At 40.4% G+C, this 15,537-nt stretch overlaps 1 protein-coding gene across 1 annotated transcript in view; it reads left to right on the top strand.

Moving 5' to 3' along the window:
- Nucleotides 1–2,278: 2,278 nt before the first annotated feature.
- Nucleotides 2,279–15,537, top strand: part of LOC139022902 (cell adhesion molecule DSCAML1-like) — a 53,696-nt gene continuing 40,437 nt past the window's right edge. The window contains exons 1-4 of the mRNA XM_070434520.1: nt 2,279–2,423; nt 2,514–2,542; nt 14,058–14,207; nt 15,166–15,241. Of these exons, the coding sequence (XP_070290621.1) occupies nt 2,279–2,423; nt 2,514–2,542; nt 14,058–14,207; nt 15,166–15,241 (400 nt within the window). The remainder of the gene's footprint in view (nt 2,424–2,513; nt 2,543–14,057; nt 14,208–15,165; nt 15,242–15,537) is intronic.

Here is a 15,537-nt window from a genome sequence, read left to right as displayed (position 1 = left end):
ACTGTTTCGGTTTTCCCTTTGTTGTTTTTGTATTTTGAGTTGTTCACTTTCATTAAATTAAGATGAACAATTACCACGCTGCACATTGGTCCTCCGATCCTTCAAACTTCTCCTCCTCAGACGAGGAGGAAGACGACAGCCGTTACAGCTGTCCCTTTCTATTTTCCCTCTACTGGGCTCTGAACCTCTCTCTCTCTCTCTCTCTGAACATCTGGTTGCTCTGCAGAATGAGATTAACATTGTAAATAACCTACACTTAAACTTGTGCTCTTAAGTTGTACCTGAAGGTTCCTGCTCTGAGTCTGACTCTGAACTGACCACCATCTCCAGTTCTGCAGGAGCGCCTGAAGCTCTAGTGCCGCTTCCTTCTCCACCTTTGCAAAGAAAAAATACTCTATTATCATATTCACTATCATTAGTGTATTAGTAGGCTACATTAATACAGCTCTGGAAAAGATTAAGAGTGGTCCAGCAATTTGTGTCATTCTCAAAACTTTTGGCCACGACTGTATGTGCGTCGCGGAGAGACCTGATTGTCATTTTTGTAGCGCGCACCCTCGCACGGGGACACTGCAGCGAGAGAGTGAGAGTCGCGCCTGATGCGTGGATTCTCCGGCAACTCATTCCTGCTTGCTATATTATCGCTGGTCAAATTGACTAAATAAATGTATAAATACATTTGTGCACAACATTTTGTAGAAATAAGCTTTTTGTGCGTATGGAAAATGTCTGGGTCTTTTATATCAGTTCATGAAACATGGGACCAACACTTGACATGTTGTGTTTATATTTTGTTCAGTATATATTAGTCATTAGATAATATACACTGCTCAAAAAAATAAAGGGAACACTAAAATAACACATCCTAGATCTGAATKAATGAAATATTCTTATTAAATACTTTTTTCTTTACATAGTTGAATGTGCTGACAACAAAATCACACAATTTGGAGGATTTGGAGTCACACTCAAAATTAAAGTGGAAAACCACACCACAGGCTGATCCAACTTTGATGTAATGTCCTTAAAACAAGTCAAAATGAGGCTCAGTAGTGTGTGTGGCCTCCACGTGCCTGTATGACCTCCCTACAACGCCTGGGCATGCTCCTGATGAGGTGGCGGTTGGTCTCCTGAGGGATCTGTGGGGAAGGGAATGTTCTGGGAACCTGGGATACAACATGTAGAAAATGGTTGACGGTTTTTCTTTAATTTGTTTAATATAGTAAGAAACACTACTGTGAAAGGGTGGTATGACTTTTGACCTCTATTATGGCTTTGCTTTGTGGTCTGATCAGCCTCATGGGAGGGCCATTTGGATAATGAATTTAAGGTAATTTGTGATACTGATTTTAAGGTAATTTGTGTAATTGATAATTATGAACGAGTTTATAGTTCTTTGAAAGAAATGGCATAGCCTTGGACTAATGGTAGACTTCTAAGCCAACAGGACAGGGATGTATGACATCTGTGGTGATCCAGGATCATTGAGAGGACGAGATAAACTGGAAGCGGTAGGAACTGCAAGAAGGTCAATTAGAAATCTGTATTCCCAATGAAAATCCATTGAAAAGAGAGTGACCTCAAAAAATAAAATCTGAATGGTTTGTCCTCGGGGTTTCGCCTGCTAAATAAGTTATGTTATACTCACAGACATGATTCAAACAGTTTTAGAAACTTCAGAGTGTTTTCTATCCAAATCTACTAATAATATGCATATCTTATCTTCTGGGGATGAGTAGCTGGCAGTTGAATTTTGGTATGCTTTTCATCCAAACGTGAAAATGCTGCCCCCTATCCTAGAGAAGTTAAGGAGTAATTAAAAATATTAAACATAAGTCCAACTAGGTTAGACTGGGAGAGAGAGAAATGTGTGTATGCTTAAGAAAACACCTAGAAACAATTAAACTATGGTTGAACTGACACAGGGAGTACCCCTCCAGGTTTCCTTTATCTGGGGGGGACTGGAACTGTCAGCTAGGTAGTGAGAAACTGTGGTGAGAATTGTAGAGAAGAAGATAGCTCTCCTAATGTTAGTGTGTATGTGTGTGCGTAGGTTAGAAGAATGTTATAAAAGGAACATCTTTGTATATGAACGGTAGAGCTCTCGTGAATAAACTTGGATTTGACTAATTGTGACCTGGGAATTCTGTCTGTTTCATTTAAACCAGAACTTTACACACTCTGAGTTGAAGACCGATTAGGATAATTGAAATGTATGAAAATTGATAATAAAATTCTATATCAAGAACGGAGCTGATCTCGACCCAACCAACCAGACATGGAGGCACGTCACTCGCCGTGGAAGTCGAAGAAGGCGTCCTCTGGCAACAGGGGTCTCCATGGAGATGTTGAGCCCGGCACTGACACAGACCAGAAACAGTTTTTCCGCCCTGGATCCAGAGGTTCCGGCGCCTTCGTCCTTGGTGGCTTCCCAATCAAGATCTGATCCGAGGTACCTGTGTCTTCGTCCTCGGCTCTGTCTCCCTCTCTGGTGGCTTCTACCTCGGGTTCAGATCCTCAGAGCTCCCAGCCTCACCAGACTGTGAGGCTGCCTGAGAGACCAGCCACCAGCTGTCATCATCGGCAGCTCTATGGTGAGAAACATCTCGGTCCCCAAGGCAAAAACCCTGTGCTACCCAGGAGCACGAGTACAGGACATAACAAGGCTGCTTCTGACGGTTCTACCACAGATGTCGGGAGCTGACACTGTCGTAGTCCATGTTGGGTCAAACGACATTAGGAGGGCTAGCTCGGAACATTTGAAAATGGATTTTAAAGAACTGATTTTAGCATTAAAAGACTCCAAAAAACGGCCAAACATTTCAGGTCCAGTACCATCGTTGGGTCGTGGGTGTGAAAGATTCAGCACATCTGGCTAAAAGACTACTTTAGCTCTGCTGGAGTCACTTTTATTGATAACTATGACACCTTCTGGAAACAGAAGATACCCTACAGGAATGACAGAGTCCATCCAAATCATCTTGGCTCCTGGACTCTGTCCACGCATTTCAAGGCTGCGTTGAAACAATGACTGGTAAATGATCCAAGACCAGCTCAGTTAATCCCTACAATTGTGACAATAAGTCCTCATAATGCTGCTTCAAATGTACATGATCTTAGGGGCATTGACAAACACAATGTAAGTAATTTAATTTATGTACCCCTAATTGCACCGAATACATCTGTTTATCCTACAGCTATTGTAAGCAGTAATCATGAGCCTATAAACCAGAGTTACTGTTAGCACTGAGGCGGTGTGCAATAGTAGGAAGACCACTTTATGCAGCTCACCCTACACTATCAGCTCCAATGTAAATAACACGAGTAAGTCTACCTCTGATAAGCTTCCCAGTAAAGCATTAAATACAATCAAGCAACCCAGAAAAGTTCTAAAAAATAGCCCATATTAACATATGTAGCCTAAAAAACAAGGTCCATGAAGTCAATAACTTGCTTGTAACAGATGACATTCATATTCTGACTATCTCTGAAACTCACTTAGATAACACCTTTGATGATACAGTGGTAGCAATACATGGTTATAATATCTACCGAAAAGACAGAAATGCCAACCAAGGCGGTGTTGCGGTCTATATTCAGAACCACATTCCTGTAAAGCTTAGAGACGATCTCATGTTAAATACTGTTGAAGTAATATGGCGACAGGTTCATCTGCCTCACCTGAAGCCCATTCTTGTGGGAAGCTGCTATAGACCATCAAGTGCTAACAGCCAGTATCTTGATAATGTCAGAAGACACAGACGTGAAGAGAGGGAATCAAAAATTTGTCTTCTGACAATAATATGTGTGAAATGCTTGATAATGTATGTGATATTAACAGAGAAGTATATTTTCTGGGTGATTTAAATATTGACTGGCTATCATCAAGCTGCCCACTCAGGAAAAAACTTCTAACTGTAACCAGTGCCTGCAACCTGGATCAGGTTGTCAGTCAACCTACCAGGATAGTTACAAACAGCACAGGAATTAAATCATCAACATGTATTGATCACATTTTTACTAATGCTGCAGATATTTGCTTTAAAGCAGTATCCAAATCCATAGGATTTAGTGATCACAATATAATAGCCATATCTAGGAAAACCAAAGTTCCAAAGGCTGGGCCTAATATGGTGTATAAGAGGTCATACAAGAAGTTTTGTAGTGATTCATATGTTGATGATGTAAAGATAAGTTGCTGGTCTGTGGTGTGTAATGAGGAGCAACCAGATGCTGCACTTGACGCATTTATGAAACAACTTATTCCAGTTACTAATAAACACGCACCCATTAAGAAAGTTACTGTAAAAACTGTTAAATCCCCTTGGATAGATGAGGAATTGAAAAAGGGTATGGTTGAGAGGGATGATGCAAAAGGTATGGCAATTAAGTCTGGCAGTCCAACTGATTGGCAAACCTACTGTAAATTAAGAAATCATGTGACTAAACTAAAGAAAAAGAAAAGAAATTACACTATGAAACAGAGATAAATTATATAAAGAATGATAGTAAAAAGCTTTGGGGCACCTTTAATTACATTTTGGGGAAAAAATCGAACTCGGCTCCTTGATTTATTGAATCAGATGGATCATTCATCACAAAGCCCACTGATATTGCAAACTACTTTAATTACGTTTTCATTGACAAGATAAGCAAACTTAGGGATGACATGCCAGCAACAAACGCTGACACTACACATCCAAGTATATCGGACCAAATTATGAAAGACAAAAATTGTACTTTTGAATTCCGTAAAGTCAGTGTGGAAGAGGTGAAAAAATTATTGTTGTCTATCAACAATGACACACCACCAGGGTCTGACAATCTAGATGGAAAATTACTGAGGATAATAGCAGACGATATTGCCACTCCTATTTGCCACATCTTTAATTTAAGCCTACTAGAGAGCGTGTGCCCTCAGGCCTGGAGGGAAGCTAAAGTCATTCCGCTACCCAAGAATAGTAAAGCCCCCTTTATTGGCTCAAATAGGCGACCAATCAGCCTGTTATCAACCCTTAGTAAACTTCTGGAAAAAAATTGTGTTTGACCAGACACAATGCTATTTTACAGTAAACAAATTACAGAATTTCAGCATGGAATTGACACTCAACAAGCACTTACACAAATGACTGATGATTGGCTGAGAGAAATTGATGATAAAATGAATGTGGGGGCTGTCTTAGACTTCAGTGTAGCTTTTGACATTATTGATCATAGTCTGCTTCTGTTAAAACTTATGTGTTACTGCTTTACACCCCCTGATATAAATGTGGATTTAGAGTTATTTGTCTAACAGAACACAGAGGGTGTTCTTTAATGGAAGCCTATCAAATATAATCCAGTTACAATCAGGAATTCCCCAGGGTAGCTGTTTAGGCTCCTTGCTTTTTTCAATTTTTACTAACGACATGCCACTGATTTTGAGTAAAGCCAGAGTTTCTATGTATGCAGATGACTCAACACTATACACGTCAGCTACTACAGCGACTGAAATGACTGCAACACTCAACAAAGAGCTGCAATTAGTTTCAGAGTGGGTGGCAAGGAATAAGTTAACCCTAAATATTTCTAAAACTAAAAGCATTGTATTTGGAACCAAACACTCACTAAACCCTAAACCTCAACTAAATCTTGTAATAAATAATGTGGACATTGAGCAAGTTGAGATGACTAAACTGCTTGGAGTAACACTAGATTGTAAACTGTCATGGTCAAAACATATTGATGCAGTAGTAGCTAAGATGGGGAGAAGTCTGTCTATAATTAAGTGATGCTCTGCCTTCTTAACAACACTATCAACAAGGCAGGTCCTACAGGCCCTATTTTTGTCGCTCCCTTGACTACTGTTCAGTCGTGTGGTCAGGTGCCACAAAAAAGGACTTAGGAAAATTGCAATTGGCTCAGAACAGGGCAGCACGGCTGGCCCTTGGATGTACACAGAGAGCTAATATTAATAATATGCATGTCAATCTCTCCTGGCTGAAAGTGGAGGCGAGATTGACTTCATCACTACTTTTATTTACAAGAGGTATTGATTGACATGTTGAATGCACCGAGCTGTCTGTCTAAACTACTGGCACACAGCTCGGACACCCTTGCATACTATCCCACAAGACATGCTACAAGAGGTCTCTTCACAGTCCCCAAGTCCAGAACAGACTATGGGAGGCACACAGTATTACATAGAGCCATGACTACATGGAACTCTATTCCACATCAAGTAACTGACGCAAGCAGTAAAATTAGATATAAAAAACAGATAAACACCTTATGGAACAGCGGGGACTGTGAAGCAACACAAATATTGGCAGACACATGCATACAAACACATACACACACCACACACACACACACACACACACACACACACACACACACGATAACATACGCACTATACATACACATGGATTTAGTACTGTAAATATGTGGTAGTGGTGGAGTAGGGGCCTGAGGGCACACAATGTGTTGTGAAATCCGTGAATGTATTGTAATGTTTTAAAATTGTTTAAACTGCCTTAATTTTGCTGGACCCCAGGAAGAGTAAATTCTGCTTTGGCAGCAGCTAATGGGGATCCATAATAAAAACAAATACAAATACTGGCTTTGTCCGGATGTTTATTAAATATTTTGTCATATTCTTAATTTAGCTGTATTCTATGTTTTTTATGTTTTGAGAGAAGTTGTCTGTCTGTCTGTCTGTCTGTCTGTGTGTGCGCTTGTTTTGAGTGGGTGTGTACATGGATAGTGGCCATGTATCGTGACTGTATTATCTGTTTCCTGGAATAACTTTCCTTATAAACTCAGCAAAAAAGAAACGTCCCTTTTTCAGGACCCTGTCTTTCAAAGATAATTCATAAAATTCCTAATAACTTCACAGATTTTAATTTTAAAGGGTTTAAACACTGTTTCCCATGCTTGTTCAATGAACCATAAACAGTTAATGAACATGCACCTGTGGAACGGTTGTTAAGACACTAACAGCTTACAGACGGTAGGCAATTAAGGTCACAGTTATGAAAACTTAGGACACTAAAGAGGCCTTTCTACTGACTGAAAAACACAAAAAGAAAGATGCCCAGGGTCCCTGCTCATCTGCATGAATGTGCCTTAGGCATGCTGCAAGGAGGCATGAGGACTGCAGATGTGGCCAGGGCAATAATTTGCAATGTCCGCACTGTGAGACGCCTAAGACAACACTACAGGGAGACAGGACGGACAGCTGATCGTCCTCGCAGTGGCAGACCACGTGTAACAACACCTGCACAGGATCGGTACATCCGAACATCACACCTGCGAGACAGGTAGAGGATGGCAATAGGCTGAGAGAGGCTGGACTGAGGGCTTGTAGGCCTGTTGTAAGGCAGGTCCTCACCAGACATCACTAGCAACAACGTCGTCTATGGGCAAAAACCCACCGCCACTGGACCAGACAGGACTGGCAAAAAGTGCTCTTCACTGACGAGTCGCGGTTTTGTCTCAACAGGGGTGATGGTCAGATTCGCGGTTATCGTCGAAGGAATGAGCGTTACACCGAGGCCTGTACTCCTGGGAGCGGATGATATTGGAGGTGGAGGGTCTGTCATGGTTCTGGGGCAGGTGTGTCACAGCATCATCGGACTGAGCTTGTTGTCATTGCAGGCAATCTCAACGCTGTGCGTTACAGGGAAGACATCCTCTCCCTCATGTGGTACCCTTCCGCAGGCCATCCTGACATGACCTGCCCAGCATGACAATGCCACCAGCCATACTGCTCGTTCTGTGCGTAATTTCCTAAAGACAGGAATGTCAGTGTTCTGCCATGGCCAGCGAAGAGCCCGGATCTCAATCCCATTGAGAACGTCTGGGACCTGTTGGATTGGAGGGGATGCTAGGCCATTACCACCAGAAATGTCTGGGAACTTGCAGGTGCCTTGGTGAAGAGTGGGGTAACATCTCACAGCAAGAACTGGCAATCTGGTGCAGTCCATGAGTAGGAAGATGCACTGCAGTACTTAAAACTTCTTGAGAATACAGGGGTGCTATTTTCGCATTAGCATAATTTGCTACACAGATTAAACTGCCTATTATTCAATTATTGCTCTACTATATGCATATAAATAATACCATTGGAAAGAAACCAATCCTTAGTTTCTAAAACCGTTTCAATTTTGTCTCTGAGTGATACAGAAGTCATTTCACAGCACTTTCCATGACCAAGAACATAAATCAAGATGTGTTATGCTGGCTCTCAAAGCTCTGCCTATATATGGTCGTGCCCCTATGGACCAGAAACACACTTCATTCGCCTTCCTCTGGTTGTCAAGAGGACGTCAGAGGAGAATTCTTTGTTTATCTGGGACTGACGTGAATAGGACCATTCTTTGGCGTGACCGACAACTTCCGGTTTAACTGAATCGCTCGAATTTGAGCTGCGATTGTGTACTGTTTTGCTGGCGTTATGTATGAAAACTATTCCGTGTCCGAATTTTGTTTGATACATGTGACCATATATCGTAATGTATGTTTTTTCAATATAGTTTAATCAGATTATTTGAATTTTTCCGGGAGTTTTGCGGTGTTCCGTTGTCGGATTGTATTTACGTTTGAGAATCCGTGCCACTCGACCGGTACTGTGCTAATTGGAGTGGAAGGAACATTTCTGAACGGAACCAACGACTCATCTTGACAAAGGACACTTTGATCAACATTCTGATGAAAGATCAGCCATAGTAAGACCAATTTACGATGTTATATCATATCTGTTTTGCATGTGACTTGCCGTGGGCGCCCAGCCGAATCTGCCTGGTATAGCTATGCTAATACGCTACATTTTGTTTTCGTTATAAAACATTTAATAAATCTGAAATATTGTTTGGATTCACCGATGTTGGGCTTTCAATATCTGTACGCTGTGTATTTTTTCTGAAATGTTTTAAAATTAGTAATTAGTTATATCACGTTGGTCTCTGTAATTTGTCTGGCTTGTCGGCACCTTTTCAGATTGCAGCTGCAATGTAAACTGTGATTTATACCTGAAATAATGCACATTTAAAAAAAAAAACACTATGCTATACCATAAATATTGTTACAGACTGTCATCTTATGAAGTTGTTTCTTGGTTAGTGCTATATATATTTTTATTTAGTCGAATTAGTGATAGCTACTGACGTGACAGGAAAAGCTGTTGGGAGTAAAAATATCGTGTCCTTTGCTAACGTGGTTAGCTAATAGATTTCATATTGTGTCTTTCCCTGTAAAACATTTTAAAAATCTGAAATGGTGGCTTTATTCACAAGACCTGTATCTTTCATCTGGTGTCTTAGACTTGTGATTTAATGATATTTAGATGCTACAAGTTACTTGTGACGCTATGCTAGCTATGCTACTCAGTGGGGTGGGGGGTGGGGGGTGCTACCGGATCAGGGTTGGTGACTCGTGAGAAGTTAATGCAGCTGGTGGCCACACCAGATACTGACTGTTACTTTTGATTTTGACCCCCCCTTTGTTCAGGGACACCATATTCCATTTCTGTTAGTCACATGTCTTTGGAACTTGTTCAGTGCATGTCTCAGTTGTTGAATCTTCTTATGTTCATACAAATATTTACACATGTTAAATTTGCCGAAAATAAATGCAGTTGACAGTGAGAGGACGTTTCTTTTTTTGCTGAGTTTATTACTGAGCGACCTTTGGATTTGCTTCATAACTTTCCATCATGAGTTATCACTAAGATACAAACCGCATGTACTGTATTACCAAGTAAGTACAAGTAATTTATAATAGTTTTTATCTCAATTTCTAATAATTTCTGGGTAACAATTAAGTACCTTACTGTGATTGTTTTAAATTAAAATGGTAAAAAATCAGAAAAATATTGCTTCTTAGCGAAAAGCAATTTCTGAAGAACATTTTTTGCTAGGACTGTCTGGTAATGGTCTCAGTGGGTACGGAGACAACTGAAAACTAGCGGTTATTAGCAGAAGGACTGGAAATGTCTTTCTTATTGGTCTATTAACCAACTGGCTGACTTTTCAGGCAGTTTTCTCAAACAGCTTTTACACTAAAAGGGCATTATCATAAAGACAGGCATCGAGGCATTCAGTTACTGTTCGTTTGAACTCTAGAAAGGGCAAAATAAGTGAACTAAGCGATTGAGTGTGGATTGATCGTCGTGCCCCCCCCAAAAAACAAGAAGAAGTGGCTGCAGTGGGCATGCAATCACAAACACTGGACAACTGAGGAGTGTAAAAACATCGCCTGGTCTGACGAATCCCGGTTCCTGTTGCGTCATGCTGATGGTAGAGTCAGGATTTGGCCTAAGCAGCATGAGTCCATGGCCCCATCCTGCTTGGTGTCAACGGTAAAGGCTGGTGGCAGTGGTGTAATGGTGTGGGGAAGGTTTTGCTGGCACACGTTAGGTCCCTCGATACCAATTGAGCAACGTTTGAATACCACAGCGTATCTGAACATTGTTGCTGACCAGGTGCATCCCTTCATGGCTACAGGGGGGTCCGACCCAGTACTAGATGGTTGTACCTAATAAACTGTCCACTGAGTGTATATAAAACACAGGAAAAAACACAGGAAAATCCCATTTTGACTGCACTGTGCCTTTAAAACAGCAGGCTAGTAATGAATGGACCAATAACTGACATGGTTTGGTAAAGCGACCTGTACAATCCTGTCCTTCATTCATTCTCTGCCATTTTATTCCGCCAAGACTATTGTGTCTCGTCTTATCTCCTCTTATGGTTTTCATCAGTTTCATATACGATATAATTCATGGCTAATGCATGAATTAGAAAAATGTATCTCAAAACGCATGTGTATCAAGGTCCATATGGTCTAACATATCCCAACTGTGAGTACAACCCAACCCATATCCCAACTGTGAGTACAACCTAACCCATATCCCAACTGTGTACTGTTACACATAGGGCGTGGTATAATAAAAGTGTGGTTTAATACAGATGTGGTATAATAAAGGTGTGGTATAATAAATGTGTGGTTTAATAAAGGTGTGGTATAATAAAGGTTTAGTTTAATACAGATGTGGTATAATAAAGGTGTGGTATAATAAAGGTGTGGTTTAATAAAGTGTGGTATAATTAAAGGTGTGGTATAATAAGGTGTGGTAATAATAAAGGTGTTAGTATAATAAGGTGTGGTTTAAATAAAGGTGTGGTATAAATAAAAGGTGTAGTATAATAAAGGTGTGGTTTAATAAAGGTGTGGTATAATAAAGGTGTGGTATAATAAAGGTGTGGTATAATAAAGGTGTGGTTTAATAAAGGTGTGGTATTATAAAGGTGTGGTATAATAAAGGTTTAGTTTAATAAAGGTGTGGTATAATAAAGGTTTAATTTATAAAGCTGTGGTATAATAAAGGTGTTGTATAATAAAGATGTGGTATAGTAAAAAAAAATCCAGTATAGGCAACATTCTGAATTGAGTAATAAGGAAGTAAGAAACTGAAATATTCTGTTTGTATTGTTGGTTTTTGGCCTATATCTGGTCAGTAAATGGAACACTAATTTACTTCACCAAGTTAATTTTACAGCAACGTTAAATAACATATCCAACATCTGAATGAAAGTGTTTGAACAAGCTTGATGCTTTTGGCTACAGTGGCTTATATCATCATCAAACAATCTACTCTGAAGTGAAACGGACTACGCACAAATATTCAATTGTTCACAAGTTTATATGGTTGTCATTATGTTGAGAATCAGGTCTATAATGGCCTATGTAATACATGTTGCCCACCCTCAACTCTATAGTGGCAGGTTTGTCATCCATGTACTTCATATAAATGTGCACTAGAGGACAGTACTGTTTAGCACACATCAAATTGGGGCCACTACACAATAAATAGCTTTCACTTGTATATAAGAACCTTGACAGCTGGGGTGTGAAAGGGATTTTGTTGATTTTTGCCTATTTAAAGGTAGTGTCAGATGGTCTTATTCCTTGCAATAAGGCTTTGGTCTTTTAGCACTGACTGTATTATAGTCGCGCAATTTGCAAACCAACTTGATTGGAGGTACACAACCCACTCCCCGCCTCTCGTCAACCTGGTCTCTGGGGTAGACATAACATAGTAAAATGTAAATCCAGGATACTTATGATATATTACATTTTGTATGGAATGTATGAATTTGTGGATGTCCATCATCCATTTTGTATATGTTACGAATTGCAATTCGTACAATATGTTACAAATTGTAATTCGTACGAATTTGTTAAAGGTATGATATTGTAACGACCCGGTATTGTGTTCTGTGTTTGTGGGTGTGTTATGGTTCTCATGGCTACTAGCAGGGGTTAAATATGTCAGGACAGATGGAAAGGTTGGGGGGGGTATGATGGGTAATACCGCGGGATTTGGAAATGCATAAATAGGGATTACTGTCTCATTGTTCTTTCTCTTCTGTTCGGGCCTTGATCTGTTCCTATGAGAGTGACTCTTAACCCGACAGGGTAACATTGTGTACGTTCGGCATTTAGCGGCGTGGGTTGTGGCCGGAACAATAGCCCAGTTTATGAATAAACCTGTTGTTCTGACCTGCACACCTAGAGTCCGTCTCTTTTCCCTTTATGACCCAGCCGGGTCATTACAATATGTTACGAATGCCAATTTGTTGTGGCTAACGTTAGCTAGGCTAGGGTTTGCTAGACATTCCTATGTAATGTTATACTCCCACCCATCCAACCGGACCAACCACCCTACTTCGGTTTTTGCCTTGAGTAACCTTCTGTCTTATGTAACCATACCAAAGGTATATCATATTAATATTGAGTGTCCGGATATACGTTTACTATGTTACGTCTAGTCTATCAACCAGGCTGCTATACCGGATTTTTGACACAGTTGTTAGTATTATGCCCCATTTACACAGTGAAGTGTTATTTCATCTTCATGAATTCTTGCCCCGCTACTGAATGGACAAGTGTAGTGTTTGTAACACAAGAGATCACATTTATTTTGGGAGATTGTAAAATATGACCTTTTCATTGAAAGACCAGATAAATATATTGTTTCAGGTGATAATAAACATATTAGTAAAAAAAAAAAATCCTCAACTTGTATCTCTAACTTTATAGCGAGTCAAGCTAGCTTGCACTGCAGAGCAGCTAGCTAAACGGTAGGCTAGGTTGAAGATACCATTGTAACCATTGTATCTAGCGACCTCCACCTAATAATTATAATCAAAAACAAATGTCATTACCATCACAATAAACTTAAACGGGAGGCAACAGTCATCTAATATAATTGGCTTAACAGTCAATGTGTATTATTCAACATTACTATTAAAATTGTACTCACTTATAAGAATGGGTTATTGTTTCAAGTTGCTAGCTATCCCATAAAGCCATCACCGAAAACCACGTATTTTCATCTTCCTCTATGGTTGGGTTGTCAGACAATTTTTGGGTCAAACCTAGCTCAAATTCTACACATCGGAGTAAAACGAGGCTACAGCGTCCATAAGGTAACCATTATGCCTCGTTCACAGTACCCATAAGCACTCCATTACGTTGCGCTGGATGTCATGCATTTCAATGGGGACGTCCACAACGGAGTGGAATTACAACACCCCCTTGCGGTTGAAGGCTCCGTTGCAAGAAGGACATTGCATAATTTGACATTTTCCAAACTTTGCGTTGTCTTCAGTCCAGCCAGAGTCCGAAAGTTACCAAACCACAGAAGAAGATTAAAATATGTGGTTTTCGTTGATGGATGATGGTAGATACCAAAATCGACTAGATAAAGTTATTTTGCAAGCTATTTTTAAGTTAGCTAGCTAGCTAGCTTGATTCTGTATGGAGCCATAGCTAGCTAGCTAGCATAATCATTAGAAAATGAATCATTCACCTGCTAAGACCTAGCAACTGACATAAATCCCATGATTTATTGATCACCCAGTTAGATCTGGAGTTTTAGTAGAAGCACGACTGAATTTAGAAAATAATTTGTTTAGCTTTGACATTGGGTGCATACTGTGAATCTGTACTGCCCTTTGATTAATTAAAAACCATATCTAAATAATTTACAACTGTTTGTCCCCACTCTCCAGGCTGCAATCCACTCCCAGTTAAAAGGGGTCCATTCAGGCCTCCGTCAGCTCCACAATGCTCTGGGGGATGTGAAGGACATCCAGAACTCCCTGGTAGAAGTCAGCAATGACTGGAGGCAAAGCAGTAACACCATTGAGAACTTGAAGTACGTAAAATATGCTGGGATGCAACATCAGTGGAGGCTCCTGAGAGGAGGAAGGTGAGGACCATTCTCCTCAGTGAATATATATATATATTTTAAGTGAAACGTCAAAATATCTATTGTTTTTAGATTAAACTATACTAAATATATTCACATGTCACTAAATAATTAATAAAACACACTTGCAATGAAGGTCTACAGTATTCTCAACAGCACTCTCTGGGGTAGCACCATGGTGTAGCCGGAGAACAGATAGTTTCCGTCCTCCTCTGGGTACATTGACTTCAATACAAAACCTAAGAGGCTCATGGCTCTCACCCCCTTCCATAGACTTACAGTAATTATGACTGAATTAGAGGGTGATGCCTCTGGAATGTATGCACTGATTGAGTAGGTGGAGATTGTTATGGAGATTGTGCTCCTATTCGAAAAATGGTGAGAGAGACAATTCCTCAGTTTAGGGTTATTTAATGTTGATTGGAGATTAACAATGTTTGCAATTTTGTGCCATGTCACTCAGCTGTGATTATCCAATTATCCATAAATGATAATAAACATGAATACAATGGCGTCAATACTAATATTTTTCAACTGTGCTGTTTCACAGAAGTTATATTTTACGGACACGGTATATTTGACATTAGTTAAATATACTGCCCCTAGCCCTGCCCAATATGCGTTTGATAGCCCTTTTGTTCCACCCCCCACACATGCGGTGACCTCACCTGGCTTAACTAGTGCCTCTAGAGACAAAACCTCTCTCATCGTCACTCAATGCCTAGGTTTACCTCCACTGTACTCACATCCTACCATACCTGTGTCTGTACATTATGCCTTGAATCTATTCTTCCGTGCCCAGAAATCTGCTCCTTTTACTCTCTGTTCCGAATGCACTTGGCGACCAGTTCTTATAGCCTTTAGCCGTACCTTTATCCTACTCCTCCTCTGTTCCTCTGGTGATGTAGAGGTTAACCCAGGCCATGCAGCCCCAGGCCACCACTCCCATTCCCCAGGCGCTCTCATTTGTTGACTTCTGTAACCGTAAAAGCCTTGGTTTCATGCATGTTAACATTAGAAGCCTCCTCCCTAAGTTTGTTTTATTCACTGCTTTAGCACACTCCGCCAACCCTGATGTCCTAGCCGTGTCTGAATCATGGCTTAGGAAGGCCACCAAAAACCCTGAAATTTACATCCCTAACTATAACATCTATTGACAAGATAGAACTGCCAAAGGGGGCAGAGTTGAATCTACTGCAGAGATAGCCTGCAGAGTTCTGTCATACTATCCAGGTCTGTGCTCAAACAATTCGAGCTTCTACTTTTAAAAATCCACCTTT

This window comes from Salvelinus sp. IW2-2015, linkage group LG23 (genome assembly GCF_002910315.2).
Source record: "Salvelinus sp. IW2-2015 linkage group LG23, ASM291031v2, whole genome shotgun sequence".
Lineage (NCBI taxonomy): Eukaryota > Metazoa > Chordata > Actinopteri > Salmoniformes > Salmonidae > Salvelinus > Salvelinus sp. IW2-2015.
Note: the sequence above shows the minus strand (reverse complement) of the source record. Positions and strands in the feature narration are given on the sequence as shown.